General features: G+C 42.3%; 1 protein-coding gene across 1 annotated transcript; it reads left to right on the top strand.

The window, feature by feature from the left end:
• Positions 1 to 5,046: 5,046 nt before the first annotated feature.
• LOC306742204 (extracellular calcium-sensing receptor-like) lies at positions 5,047 to 13,863 on the top strand (the record flags this gene model as incomplete). Its single annotated transcript, XM_079224544.1, has 8 exons — positions 5,047 to 5,204; positions 5,586 to 5,880; positions 5,969 to 6,258; positions 6,505 to 6,800; positions 7,415 to 7,620; positions 7,750 to 7,971; positions 12,750 to 12,873; positions 12,959 to 13,863. The coding sequence occupies exons 1-8, from the start codon at positions 5,098 to 5,100 to the stop codon at positions 13,861 to 13,863; spliced, it is 2,445 nt and encodes an 814-aa protein (XP_079080670.1). The 5' UTR covers positions 5,047 to 5,097.
• Positions 13,864 to 15,177: the final 1,314 nt, after the last annotated feature.

Here is a 15,177-nt window from a genome sequence, read left to right as displayed (position 1 = left end):
ATCGACCGGGAGTCGAAGAAAAAGGAGACGGAGGAGACCGAGAAGGAGGAAGGGATATCACAGACAAACCGGGAGCACAGAAGCCCATCGCGGAGTCAAGGTGAAAAAAGAGGAAACGAGAGTGAGCATCAGACTGGGAAAAAAAAGAGGAAATATGATGACAATTATCTGGGTCTGGGCTTCACTTGGATTGGTAATGCAGATTGCCCGAAGCCACAGTGCATGTTGTGCAGTGAGGTTCTGGCTAACAGCTGTCTGAAGCCTCTTATTTGCGCCGCCACCTGAACACTAAGCATGCCAGTGCAAGTCAGAAGCCCCTTACATTTTTTAGATCAAAATTGGAATCAAGTTCCAATTTTTACAAAAGTTACAAAACAGCCAAAAACAATTGCAGTCTCATTCACGTGAGTCTCTCAAAGTGACTTTCTCCCTCTCCCTCTCTATCACTCTTGCTGCAGGCTGAGCCACCTGCGCTGCATGTGAAAATCCTCATATGGACTCCTCCTTTTTTATTTATATTTGTTTCTGAGCTTATGCATGTGCCACTCTTTGTTCTTTACGTGGGTTACTGTGTTTAAGTAAATAAATGTGAAATGCAATCTGCCTCTGAGCCTGTGCGTGTGTCCTCGCCATCCTTATTGCTCTTTAAAAGTGACGCCTTGTGTAACTGAAATGTATACAGCGGACTAAATCTTTTAACAAACGCCACGCGCGAGCAAACAGTTCTCGCATTGGTCCAATTTTATGCGGCTATAAATAGGCTCTGTTGCAGTTTTTTTTAAGGTGTGGGGGTTGGGGGTGCGTGAACCCGGTCGGGATGTAGAAGGGGGTGCGTGGCCTAAAAGGTTTGGGAACCGCTGCAGTAGAGGATTCTTGCCATTACTATCAATACCATAGATTTCTTTCACTCGTATCTGATTCTCACATGGAGTAAGGCAAGTTGGTCTTCCATTTTCAAGGATGCATGTCTTCATGGCACTCACCATGTTTGTCTTGTGTGTGCTTCCTAGGCATACATCCCCTATGATAACCCACCCAAGGTCTAGCTTTTGTGCATATGGTGCATAGTGAGGGCCATTGTACTGTTTACGAACCTTATGGGCTCTTATTATGTCCCTTCCCAATAGCAGCAGGATGTCACCGTCGGGGTCCAGAGGTGGGATTTCCGTTGCTATCTGTCTTAGGTGGTGGTGGTGGTACGCAGCTTCTGGTGTTGGTATCTCTGATCTATTGTTGGGGATTTCATTACACTCAGTTAGTGTAGGTAGTGGGATGTTTATTTTCCCATTTATAGATTCTACTGTGAATCCGTGAGCTTTACTGCCAGATGTTTCCACCTTCCCTGCACAGGTTTTGAGTGTGTATGTCACTGCTGCTCCCTTGATGTTGAACATTTGAAAAAACTCTGATCGAGCTAATGACACATTGCTCTGGTCATCTAAAATGGCATACATTTTTCTCTGTAGGTTGCGATGACCGTTGGGGTACACGCTCAGAGAGCAGATCTTTGAGCAGGATTTTCCTTTGAAGTCCTCACCACATACTTTGGTACACCTCGATGTAATATCTGGCTGCCTTGTGTCCTCCCTCTCCCCGCCGTTCTCTGAGTAGGGGAAGAAACCTGGCTGGAATTGCGGAGCAGGACCAGGGTGAAGAGCTGCGAGGTGCTTATCGCTGTCACACTCTGTACATCTGATGTGGGCTTCACACGATTTAGCCATGTGTGTGTGCGTGTGCGAAAGCAGATATTGTTCTCTTTTAAGAATTTCTTTCTTTCATCTAAGAACATTTTCCTGAACTATCTGCATGTCTTCAGTGGGTAGGGTTTGTTATGTATAGGACACAGTATGTTGATATGTTCTGTTTTGTTCACTGCATCTGATGATGATATGCTCATTTTATGTACAGAGACCGGTTTCATGTGACTTAACTTCTCATTCTTGTAAGAGGTTGGAGCGAGAATGGGAAAGTTAAAGCTTGGGTCATTTCTTTCTTCAGCTTCTCTGCAGATAAAATCTTTAAAAAAACGGAAAGGAGGAAACGCAACACAATGTTCTCTTTTGTATTGGCATCCTCGGGACAGCCACTTATCTTGGAGATATAAGGGCAGCTTCTCGACAATAGGCTGCACTCCCCTTGTTGTGTCAAGGTAAGCTAGCCCTGGTAGGTATCCGTCTCTTTTGGCAACATACAATTCTATCAGTAAGTCTGCCAGATCTTGACGTTTTTTGCTGTCTCTTTTAGATCTTGGAGAAGTTTTCTATTTTACTAAACAGAGCTCTCTCTAATACTTCTGGAGATCCATATGTTTTGTTCAATCTCTCCCAAATAGTTTTGAGACCGAGGGAAGGTTCTCTGACATTTACAGACCTAATCCTAAATGACTGCTCACTTGAATCCTTACCCAGCCATTTGATGAGCAAATCCATTTCTTCACTTGTTGACAGCTCAAGGTTTTCAATTGTGTTGATGAATGTCTCTCTCCAAGCTTGGTAGTGTTCAGGTAAGTCATCAAACTTTGTCAATCCAGAGGACACCAGCTGGTTTTTAGCAAGAAACCTGGCAATATCAGCTGATGCAGTGTTGATGGTCATAATTCCCTTGCTTGTCCGGTGTGAACACGGCATTATACTTCTTTAGTCTGGCTAACATGTCCACTAGGTGGTAGTAGCAGCATAAGCAATAAAATGACAGTATTGTGGACCTGGGTGGATCCTTGAATTTGGGAATTTGGTACAGCAGATAGCAGATATGCGCACATGAGCATGCAAGACAGGTTATCTCACTATGTTTTCTACCGTAAAATTCAGATTACAAAGCGCACCCGTTTATAAGATGCATCTACTAAGTAAAATAAAAAAGTATTTAATCATAAACAAGCCGCGGTGGTTTATAAGCCGTTGTTGAGATAAGCTGGCAAACTCTCGAAACGACCACTGGAAATTAACGGAACAACAAAGCAATACAAAAATAACCCTTTTGGAACATCAGAGATACCCTGTACACTTACACAATCAAATGCTTCTGACACTCACATTGTATTCATCATCGTTACGGTCCCCGCTGAAGCCACAGAAGTCTTCGTCATCCGAGTTGAACAGCAACAATACTGCTTCTTCATTTTGTCTTATTACTTTTGATTACTTTTGATGAGTGTTTCCCATTATATATGTATCTATATATATAGATATATATATCTATCTATATATATATAGATAGATATATATCTATATATATATAGATAGATATATATCTATATATATATATATATATATATATATATATATAGATATATATAAAATACATATTTATACAATTGTATGTGTTTCTGTATCTGTTTTTTTGAGTGTGTATGTGTGGGTTTACTGTGTATTGATTCAAGATATTTTTATTCTCATATGCACAGATAACAGGCAGTTATTCTGTCCAATGAAAAGCTTAAGGCAAAAAATAAGGCTGCTCCTGAGATGTACTGTGCAGTTTTTATCACACGCTAGAGTGCCTTCCTGTTCTGCAGTGCAGCTTCCATACCACACTGTGATGGAGCTGTAAGGACGCTCTCGACCGTACATCTGTAGAAGTTGCTGAGAATCTTGGGTGGCATTCCAAATTTCCTCAGCCTTCTTAAGAAATACAGTCGCTGCTGGAATTTACAGGTTTTCACCCTTTCCACCTCTGTCCCACCTATGTGAAGTGGTGCTTCCTGCACCCTCTTCCTCCTTGGGTGGATAATCATCTTCTTTGTCTTGTCTGCGTTCAAGGAGAGATTATTATCCCGACACCAGGCCACAAGTTCCTCCACCTCTCTTCTGTACGCCGTCTCAGCTGATCATTCCAATGACCGTTGTATCATCCGCAAACTTGATGATGCTGGTGTTTTCCTGGGAGGCCACACAGTCGTATGTGAAGAGTGTGTACAGCAGGGGACCCAGCACACAGCCCTGGGGGGTCCCTGTGCTCACAGTTCTTGTGTCAGATGTGCGGTTGCCAACTCTGACTGATTGGGGTCTGCCTGAGAGGAAGTTCAGCACCCAGTTGCAGAGAGCAATGATGTTCACATGTTAAAGATGCTATTCAGTTGTATTAGAGCCTAAGTAGAGGTAACCAATGAAAATGTGCAAAAGACTTGAAGTTCCAAAGAGGGATTCATAAATATTTTGGGGTTCGTTGATATTGTAACCAATTAGATGTAGAGATGGATGGTGACTGGATCCGCCCACTTACTGTCAAAAAGAAAATCTACTCGAGCACGAGCAGGTAACAGACACGCAAGCGAGCAAGTTAAAGTTTCACGAGAGCGAGTTTTGGGAGCGAGCGGGGATTTTGCTCTCGTAGTGATGTAAAAGTGCTCGTCAAAGTAAATTAGGCGCGCGGCTGTTTGATTTGCGCGCTCTCGTGGAGCTCATTTGCGCTCTCTACTTTTGTCGTTAATTTGCCCCCATATTCCTGGCTCTTGAAGAGGAATTTGGCTGGCTGTTTATCGATGTTTACACTTTGGAAGTAAAACACATAGGGAGAACAGTACACCTTTTTTGCATTGAATCATACACGGATGTTTGCTGAAATTGATTAGATGGCCCTACCAAAAAAAATTGCCACCAGCCACCATTGCTGCCTTCTCAAAAACTCGGAGTGAAGACTGACATCTGTCAGACCGTGGTTTGTTTGAAAATGCGGTCAACCATTCTTAAATGTTAAATGCTGATTATTTGCAGTGAGGTCAGATTAAAAAGCAACTATATTGAAATACATTTATTTCATATTTTAATCACCGGGTAAGAGCATCCTCTCTCTGACGTACAATAAGCTGACGTACAGTAGGAAGGAAGCTTCAGTCTGAATATCTATATAAACCAGTAAAAACACAGTATGCCCACAAGAGGACAGTTGAGGATGGAGATCTCAGCTCTCTTTATTGGCCTAATCCTGTCACTGGGTTTGTTTGAGCTGAACTCAGCTCTTGCCTTGAATGGTTCTGTGGATGATGTGAAACAAAGGGCTGAGTTCTCAGAGGATAGGAATGGTGTTGGGGACAGCACTGAGGCCTCATCTGTGAAATGTAAGCTCCAGGGTACCACTCGTCTACCTGCTTTCTCAATGGATGGTGACTACGTTATTGGTGGTAGTTTCTCCATACATTACAACATGCACACAGTGAAGCATAACTACACCACCATGCCTGATCCACTAAGATGCTCAGGGAGGTTCGTAAGAAGATGATGTACTCTGTGGTGATGGACATTTTATATACAGTTTATATAGATGTTTTAATTTGTAATGCATTAGTATTTAGGCATAAAAAAATACAGATTATATTCTCAAAATAGTAGTGAATTGTAATAGATGTTTTGTATTTGTTAACTGAAATTATTATGAAAACTAAAAATAGGGTTTAAAATAGCTAACCTTTGTTAATCCGTGCATTACAATTATTGTGCATGTTGGATTAGAATCTAATTCTTGTGTGTCTTTTGGTGTTCAGTTTCATGTTCAGTATTGTGTATTTCTGTTGTGAATTATCCTCATAAGTAGGTCATACTTATACAGTTACTCAACTGTGTGTGTGTGTTTGTGTCCGTGTACAGCATTACGTCGCGTGAACTGCGCTTCTCACGCGCAATGATCTTTGCCATCGAGGAGATTAACAACAGCACGGAGCTGCTGCCGGGCATCAAACTCGGTTATCAGATCTACGACTCGTGCGCCTCTGTGCCTGTAGCGGTGCATGTGGCATTCCAGCTGTCAAGTGGCATGGACCCTATGTTTTACACCGGCGACAATTGTTCACAATCTGGTAAAGTGATGGCCATTGTTGGTGAGTCTGGGTCCACGCCATCCATCAGCATGTCTCGCATCATCGGGCCCTTTAACATTCCTCAAGTAAATATTTTGAATTTCAGAATACTGTATTTAATAGATCTATTTTGTGTCGGTACTGTTAAATAATTCCACTGTTGTGTTCATTTAGGTTAGTTACTTTGCCACTTGTGCATGCCTGTCCGATAAGCAGCAGTACCCGAGTTTCTTCAGAACAATCCCGAGTGACCAGTTCCAGGCTGACGCGCTGGCGAAGCTGGTAAAACACTTTGGTTGGACTTGGATAGGTGCTATCCGATCAGATTCGGATTATGGAAACAATGGCATGGCGTCTTTCCTGGACGCAGCACACAAAGAGGGGATCTGTGTGGAATATTCTGAATCTATCCATCGGACCCACCCACGAAGCAGGATCCAGAGAGTAGCCGACGTTATCCGCAGGTTTTTACATTCACTGATTATGTGCTTTTGTTCACTGTACTCACACAGCCCTTCTCCACACAAATCCACAACAATGTTCAGTAGTGTAAAGTATAAGATAGAGTATTTTTATCCCTTAAAGGCAAATTGATTGAGACCGAAATGTTTATCCATATATATATATACACACATACATACGCACGCACACACACACACACATATTTTGTTCATATTGGTATATAACAATGCACTATTATTTCTCTCTAGGTCGACAGCTATGGTGATTGTGGCGTTTACATCCCCTGGAGACTTGAGGATTCTGCTGGAAGAGCTGTCGCTCAAGCCCTCTCCTCCTCGCCAGTGGATAGGCAGTGAGGCCTGGGTAACTGACCCAGCCATGCTGAGGTTCAGTTTATGTGCTGGAGCAGTCGGATTTGGCATTGAGCGATCTGTCATCCCAGGTCTGAGAGACTTCCTGCTGGATCTCTCTCCCTCTAAAGTGGCTGCCTCTCCAGTGCTTACTGAGTTCTGGGAGGATGCATTCAACTGCAGGCTGGGAAAAAGTGAGAAAGATTGGCTGATCCTTAACATAACACTTACAGTTGGGTCTTGTCTGTGTTGTGTGTTTTTAGCAGCTGCTTTAACATCCCAATCCCTGAGTGTTTGAAAGGAACATTTATTGTAATTGAACAAAGACATGAAGTGTAAATAAGGTCTCTATGAATAATTACACTTGAAATAAGGATCTTTCAGGTACAGTATATGTTAATATGTACGTTGATCTAAAAATACTGTTATATTGATGTGGATTAAGAAATCCTTTATTTTTTCAAAAGACAAGGTCAAGTCAGTATCCAATTCAAGGTAAAAAAATAATAAAAAAAGGTTCTCGACAACATGAGCTGATATAGAAAAGGTAAAAAATGACTAAAAACATATGGCCCTATACAAACTGAAACTGCATATATTAAAACCGATAAAGACATGTTGGACGAAAAAGTGTTTTGAATTGAGATGGGAAATAAGCATGTTTTGTAAGTCAATTAGAAGATGGATACAATAGTTTATAAAACAGGTTTTGCAGGTTAAATAAAACTAAAAAAAGAACATCATACATATACAAATAATTATGTAATTGTAGGCTAAAACAACTTCCTGTGTCTTTGTGTGTTTTTAGCAGCAGTCACAGACAAGAATGCGTGTGATGGAAGTGAAGACATAGAGACGATCCAGAGCCCGTACACTGACACATCTCAGCTCCGGATCACTAACGTGGTGTACAAGGCTGTTTATGCAATAGCACATGCTATTCATAATGTAGTGTGTCAGGAAACACATTTGATAACCCAGTGTGATAAACTCACCAGCATAGAGTCAAAACAGGTCAGTAAAAACAAATGTGTCAAAACCCAATGTCCTTTTTTTTGCTATACTTTGCCTTTTCCTAAATGAATTATAAATTGTATTACACATTTCTCCCCATCTTCGTCTTCCATTACTTCATCCTCACAGGTTCTCACTCAGTTGAAGAGAGTTAATTTTTCCCTAAATGGTTATGATGTGTCATTTGATGCCAACGGGGATCCTGTGGCCACATATGAGCTGGTTAACTGGCAAACAAGTGAGAGTGGCAGCATTGAGTTGGTGGCAGTAGGTTACTACGACGCATCACTGCCGGTGGGCCAGGAATTCCATATCAACAGGAACCTCACCTGGGTGGAGGGTGGCACACAAGTAGGGAGTCCAAAATGTATATTGTAACATTCTAATTTCAATTTTGGTGATATGCGTTTTTAGTCCCTGTTCCTCCAGTCCATACTGGCTGTGAAGAGATCTGATTGTTGCAGCAATTTCAGTCGGATATCCCACTTAATAGTTTAACAAACATTTTGGTTACACTTTATAATAACTACACACTATTTAGCATTAGTTAAGTATGAATGAACACTTAATTCATCATTTATAAAGGATTGTTCCAACATTACTACTCAATTCATAAACTTAAGTTATAAATGCTTTATTCTTGATTAATAAGCTTGACTATTATGCGTTTCATACCTTATAAATGGCTGATTCCCCATTTATAAATTAAGTAATATATATTACAAACCAATTATAAGGACTTATAGATGATTAATGAGAAAGTGTTAGTAAATGATAAAAAAATATTGAAATACCATTTATTTATGATGATTTAGATATGTACTAATGGTTAGCGACTATGTTAACATGTGCTTTATAAGCGTCTTTTAATACTGCAATTCATGATTAATTCAGGTAATTACTAGTCAATAGTTAAGTATTGGGCGCTATCGGCGGGCTTTGGGATTCCGGCCCACCCTGGGACTCGGTTGGGCCCACCCTGGATGGACTATTCTGTCAGTCACTTACCACACATAGTGCTGTGCGGTATAGCGGCTTCAAACTTTCATGCGGTTTGAATTTTTCACATACCATCATACAGGTGGTGCATTGCCCGACTGTTGTCACTCTTCGGCAGGAGGTGACATTTAATTTTCACAGCTCTAACTCAAGGGGCACTGGGCGGAGCTACTTAGCTGTCAGGGGTAAGAACATCAGTCAGGGTTTCACATTTATAAAATTACAGCACCGAACTGCATGCTGGGTCGTCCTGTCAAACTCCGTCGCACAGGAGACTTCATGATAAGTGGGCGCGCTTTACCCAGCATGCAGTTCGGCAGTGTAATTTAATAAATGTGCAACCCTGATTGAAGTTCTTACCCTGTCACGTAAATAGCGCCCGCTGCGCCCTCAGCTGTATTCTGTAAAAATTAAATGTTGCCGCCTCCCAAAATGCTTGTAGTTGTGGCTATGCACCACGGGTATGATGTGGCTGGAAAAAAACCGTGCCCCCACGCCCCCCAAAGCAACAAGGCCCCCCTGCAAATCAGTGCCGGGCCTGGGGGGGTGTGGGGGCTTGCCGAACAACATCCCGTCATGCACATATTTATGTATAGATATCAGACAGCAGGCCTAGGTACTAACTGCACGGCCCACCACTGATGTCCGTGTACTTTTATAATTTGTGAAGTTCTCAGTAAAGGTTTTGAAATAAAGAAATTCTGCATTTCCCCCTCACGCCCCACCTGTAATACCTCCGCATCCCACTAGAGGGGCGCGCCCCAAAGTTTGAGAACCACTGATCTAAAGTGAGGACTGTCTATGCCTTAAAAAGCATTTATAAATTACATTGAAAGGCCAGCAGCAAAGCTAACAAAAGTCTCAGTTATCTTCTCAACAGAAAAGGAAAATAGACACAACACAAAGTGATAAAGAACATTAATATGATAGAGATGGGGGGCCATGCCCGTCAGTGGCACGAGTTGCGAGTATGTTTCTTAGTTTGCTGGCACGTACACATTATTGATTATGAGTATCTAGTCACAGCTAGTTAGAAAGCTAGTCGCTAACTAGAGGTCCTGAGACAGGCACGCGCCACCTCAGTTCTAAGTAGACCGATCCAGGTGATAGCTAGATACTCATCATCAATAATGTGTATGTGCCAGCAAACTAAGAAACATAATCCCCACTCGGGCCACTGACGGGCATCACCCCCAGTCACCTGGCAGGCATTCTTTCTGGCCCTGGTCCAGAGTTTAGCGTAAACATGTGTCCCACGTTGGTGATGTGTCACCACCGTCAAAAGGACGTTATGGGACCCAAGCCAGAAAGAATGCCGGCCAGGTGATGGGAGGCGATGCCCTGTGGTGAGTATGTTTCTTAGTTTGCTGGCACGTACACATTATTGATTATGAGCATCTAGCTATCACCTGGATTGGTCTACTTACAACTAAGGTGACGCGGTGGCGCGTGCCTGTCTCAGGACCTCCCTCTAGTTAGAGCAGAGGTGGGCAAACTACGGCCCGGGGCATTTTAATCCGGCCCGCCGAGTATTATAATTATTATAACATAAAAAAAAAAAAAAAAAAAGTTGTTGTAAAGACCGCTGTAGCGCTTCTCCGTTCCCAAGTTCAGTTTCCCGAAGCACGATGACCACAACAGACCAGCGTTGATGTTTCTTCATGCTTATTTATTGCACAGCGCTCTTTTAGGCTTTTCGTGTGTGTTCTGCTGCAGCAGAAAGACCGCTGTAATGCCTTCTGCTGCGCACACGGCTCTGCTGCAGAAGAACACACACACGAATAGCCTAAAAGAGCGCTGTGCAATAAATAAGCATGAAGAAACATCAACGCTGGTCTGTTGTGGTCATCGTGCTTTGGGAAAATCAAGTCGGGAACAGAGAGGCGTTACAGCGGTTTGTACGCGCCGTGCGGACCGCTGCCTGCCGTGTTCTGCTGAACTAGAGCGACACACAACACTTGCTGTGCTGCGCTGGTCAATTCCACCCCCTCCCCCACTGATCCCACAGACAAGGGCGACACTTTTTTTTTTATTACCGTAATATACCGCAAAACACTGAAAAGCTCCACTGGAAAGCTCCACTTCTTCGCGGTCAGAATCCTTTTTAATTATGTCGTAAAACGTTAACTTTAGAAGAATTACGGTAATATGAATCACTTTTTGTCGCTGGAGACAGAGTTTGTACTACAACAGTTTTAGAGTTGTAAAATGAACTGACAGCTGCATGCAGAGTATTTTTCCTCAGTATAACTAACATAACTAACCACATTCGACCCACGGAACTGCGCCACCCTGCGCTCATGTCACGTGACATATAGGGTTCTGTCTGTCAGCCTCCTGCCATCCTCCTGCAGTGATCCCTTCTGTCACAATGAGTGGACCCAAGAAAAGACAAGTCGACAGTGAGTGCAGAGTCTTTAATGAGGAGTGGACTGCTAAGTATTTTTTCACCGAAGTACGATCAGAGGCAGTATGTCTTATTTGCCAAGAAACCATTGTTGTATTCAAAGAATACAATATTAGCCGCCACTTTTCCGCCAAGCATGCTAGCTATGCTAGCCAACAGTCAACGACAGAACGGGCGGCTACTGCTAAGAGGTCGGCAGCCAATTTAAAGAGTCAGCAAAATATTTTTCTCCGCCAAACTGCTATACAGGAATCAAGCACCAAGGCAAGTTTTTTGCTAGCATTCAAATTAGCAAAAGCCAGCAAGCCTTTCTCTGAAGGAGAGTTTTTGAAAGAATGTATGGTAGAAACAGCAGGTCTCTTATGTCCAGAGAGCAAAAACAAATTTGAAAAATTTAGTTTATCCCGCAGAACAGTGACTCGGCGTGTAGAACAAATTGATGAAGATTTAACCAGCGAGTTGAACAAAAAAGCTGAGTCATTTACGTTATATTCTCACACCGCCCCCTGCCGGCCTCGCTGTCGTCCAGTGTAGAACCACGGGTCTCCCACCGCCCAGCACCCCCTGTGGCGGACCACAGGCTCCCCAACTTCCCTTTGGCTCCAATAATCAGTTTTACCAGATACTCATACTCTCATGTGGTCTGCATTTGGGTCCTAAACATTGTCCTCCCGTGACAGGTTCACACAAACACTCTCTATCCATCTGATACTGGCCCGGCCCGTCGGTCAATTTTTTTTATTCAATGTGGCCCCTGAGCCAAAAAGTTTGCCCACCCCTGAGTTAGAGACTAGTCACAACTTGCTAAACAGTTATTTAGCTAGATATTCATGATCAATAATGTGTACATGCCATCAAATTAAGAAACATACTCACCACTTTGAGCCACTGCTGGCCTTTCAATGTAATTTATAAATGCTTTGTACGGCATAGATAGTCCTCACTCTAGATGGGGTCACAAAAAATACTTAACTATCGACTAGTAACTACCTGAATTAATCATGAATTGCAGTATTAAAAGACATTTATAAAGCCCATTTTAACAGTGTGTAACCATTAGTGCATATCTTTAATCATCATTAAAAAATTACATTTAAATAATGTATAATTTTCTAACACTTTATAAATTATCTCATTATCTATAAGTCATTAATAATTGATTTGTAATATATATTACCTAATTTTTAAATGGGGAATGCATAATTTCTAAGATATGAAAACCCAATCATGAAACGCATGATAGTCAAGCTTATTAAACAAGAATAAATCATATATAACTGTGTTTATGAATTGCATACTAATGAGTGTTAATGTTGGAACAATCTTTTATAAATGATGAATTAAGTATTTACTCATACTTAACTAATGTTTATTAGCGTGTAGTTATTATAAAGTGTTACCAAATGTTCCTTTGCTGAGTTGCGGCTCAGGAATGGCAACAAAAAACAGGACGTTGAACAAAAAGACTGTAACTTTGGAAGATAAGTGCTTGCCTTGTCCAATCCAGACTGCTCATTTTGGCTTTAGCTGAACTTTAGAACTAATTTATTACACAGCGCTGGATTTTTTCCAACAGCAGTTGCATTGACAAAAACACATACTTAAAGTGACATGCAAGTTATAATTTTAGACAGACTTGAAAATAATCTGAACCTATTCTTTAATCATCTGAGCTTTGAAGCACATTTGAATATGTGTGACTTTGTTTGTATTTATGTGCCAGGTGCCTGTGTCAGTGTGCACTGACAGCTGTCCTGCAGGAACTCGTAAGGTGCTGCAGAAAGGAAAACCCATCTGCTGTTATGATTGTATACCGTGTCCTGAGGGGGAGATTAGCAACGCTACAGGTATTGTTCCTCCGAATGCATATTGCACAACATCAAATATTGAGTATGACTGCGAAAAGCCATTTTTGTTGTTGTATTCTTTCAGATTCCCCTGATTGTTTCTCTTGCCCCAAGGAATTCTGGCCTAATGCAAAGAGAGACACTTGTCTCCCCAAGCCTGTAGAGTTTCTTTCCTTCAATGAGGCCCTAGGAATTATCCTGGCTGCATTCTCAGTTGGTGGTGCCTGCCTTGCCATCATAACAGCGGCTGTGTTCCACCGTCACAGGACATCCCCAATCGTCAGAGCCAACAACTCTGAGCTGAGCTTTCTGCTGCTCTTCTCTCTGACTCTCTGTTTCTTATGCTCATTGACTTTCATTGGAGAACCCTCTGAGTGGTCCTGCATGCTGCGCCACACAGCGTTTGGGATCACCTTCGTCCTCTGTATCTCTTGTGTTCTTGGAAAAACAATAGTTGTGTTAATGGCATTCAAAGCCACTCTCCCAGGTCCTAATGTTATGAAATGGTTTGGTCCTCCACAGCAAAAGCTGACTGTAGTGTCTTTCACTTTCATTCAAGTTATAATATGTACTCTTTGGTTGGTTCTTAGTCCTCCTTTTCCAATGAAAAACCTCACCACATACAAGGAGAGAATCATCCTGGAGTGTGCATTAGGCTCAGCTATTGGTTTCTGGGCTGTGCTCGGGTACATCGGCCTGCTGGCTGTTTTTTGCTTTGTGTTGGCGGTCCTAGCCCGGAAACTACCTGATAATTTTAATGAAGCCAAGCTTATCACCTTCAGCATGCTGATATTCTGTGCAGTCTGGGTCACCTTCATCCCAGCATATGTCAGTTCTCCTGGGAAATTTACTGTGGCTGTGGAGATATTTGCCATTCTTGCCTCCAGTTTTGGACTCATATTGTGTATATTCGCTCCAAAGTGTTTCATCATATTGTTTAAGCCAGAGAAAAACACCAAGAAACATTTAATGAACAAAAGTCAATCCTAAAACATAAGTTTGGAGAAAACTAAAATGGTAATTGAAGGGATTTTTTTTATAAAAACACCTAAGCCACAGAGATCAAAGAGAGAGAACTTGTTTCACATGTGTGCTCTTGGCTAAAAACAAACCAACGTTCAGTTGGTAGTTTGACATATATGCTCACTGGCATAATGTAAATAGCAGCATTGTCCATATAAATCTCTGTTTAAATTCATCATATTCAGAATCTGAGCACGCCAGCCATGCTCTCACTCCAACACGTAACAGTCAAAGAACTGTTCAACACACCTGATTCTCATCACCTGTAGCTTACCTATGTGCACTTCATGAATTAGTGCTCCAATCTGTGTTTAATGTCAGAACTGCATGTATGTTCACTCTGTGTTTTCAGTAAGCATACAATAAAGACAAAAAACTACATTATGGCTCCAACAGCAACGTTTACGATAAAGCTCATGATCTGCAAATTCAGTCTTCATCTTGTTTATCAAAAGTGTTTTTGAGCGACGGAATATACCCAGTAGTATTTGTAAAATAGGATATCTGCGCAAAATATATGCTCTTCCTACTTGTCCTCTCCACTCATGCACCTCTCAGCTGCCCCCATGCACGTCTCTACTGCGCCGTGCACATGCTGGGGCCAGATCGATTCTGCCTAATGCCTTGTTCACACCACGTTTACCGCTCCTGTTTTGTCGCGCGACTGAAACAAGGGTGTTCACACCAAAGCGACAAGACAATTCCCGCCACGACAAAGGGTGCGTGGCTTATCACCATTGCTTCTTTCCGAGAGATCGACCATGGAAGAAACAACCACTATTGCTGAGTTCTACTTGTTGTGGAAGTCCCAACAACGTCGTAACATTAAACGGCGTCGTGTTTGGGTCCATAACACCATCTGTAAACGCACACAGCTCGGTGAATTTCACCGACTCCTCCAGGAACTGCGTCTGGTTTATCTCCGTAAAATGGATACCGTTTCCTTCATCCACCATGGAAATAACCACTAGTTCTGCTTTATACTTGTTGTGTAAACTCCACATACATCGGAACATCAAACTCCATGGTGTCTGGGTTCATAATATTATCCGTAGTCCCACAACAGCGTCTGAATGAAGCCGCTACCAGCGCTACTTCAGGCGTAGCAGCAGCAGTTTGATTCAACAATTGCAAGACGGCGGTGGTGACGGGCGGAGCTTCTCAACGCTGATTGGCTGACGCAACTATGACTCATGCGTTTTTGTTGCCAGAGTTGGGCTATTTCAACTCGAGCGACTTCGCCCCACGTCCTTCACTCAGTTTGCGCCGCGTCAAACGGTA

This window comes from Taurulus bubalis, assembly GCF_910589615.1.
Source record: "Taurulus bubalis genome assembly, chromosome: 10".
NCBI lineage: Eukaryota > Metazoa > Chordata > Actinopteri > Perciformes > Cottidae > Taurulus > Taurulus bubalis.
The sequence above is the reverse complement of the archived record's forward strand: the minus strand, read 5'-3'. Positions and strand labels throughout refer to the sequence as shown.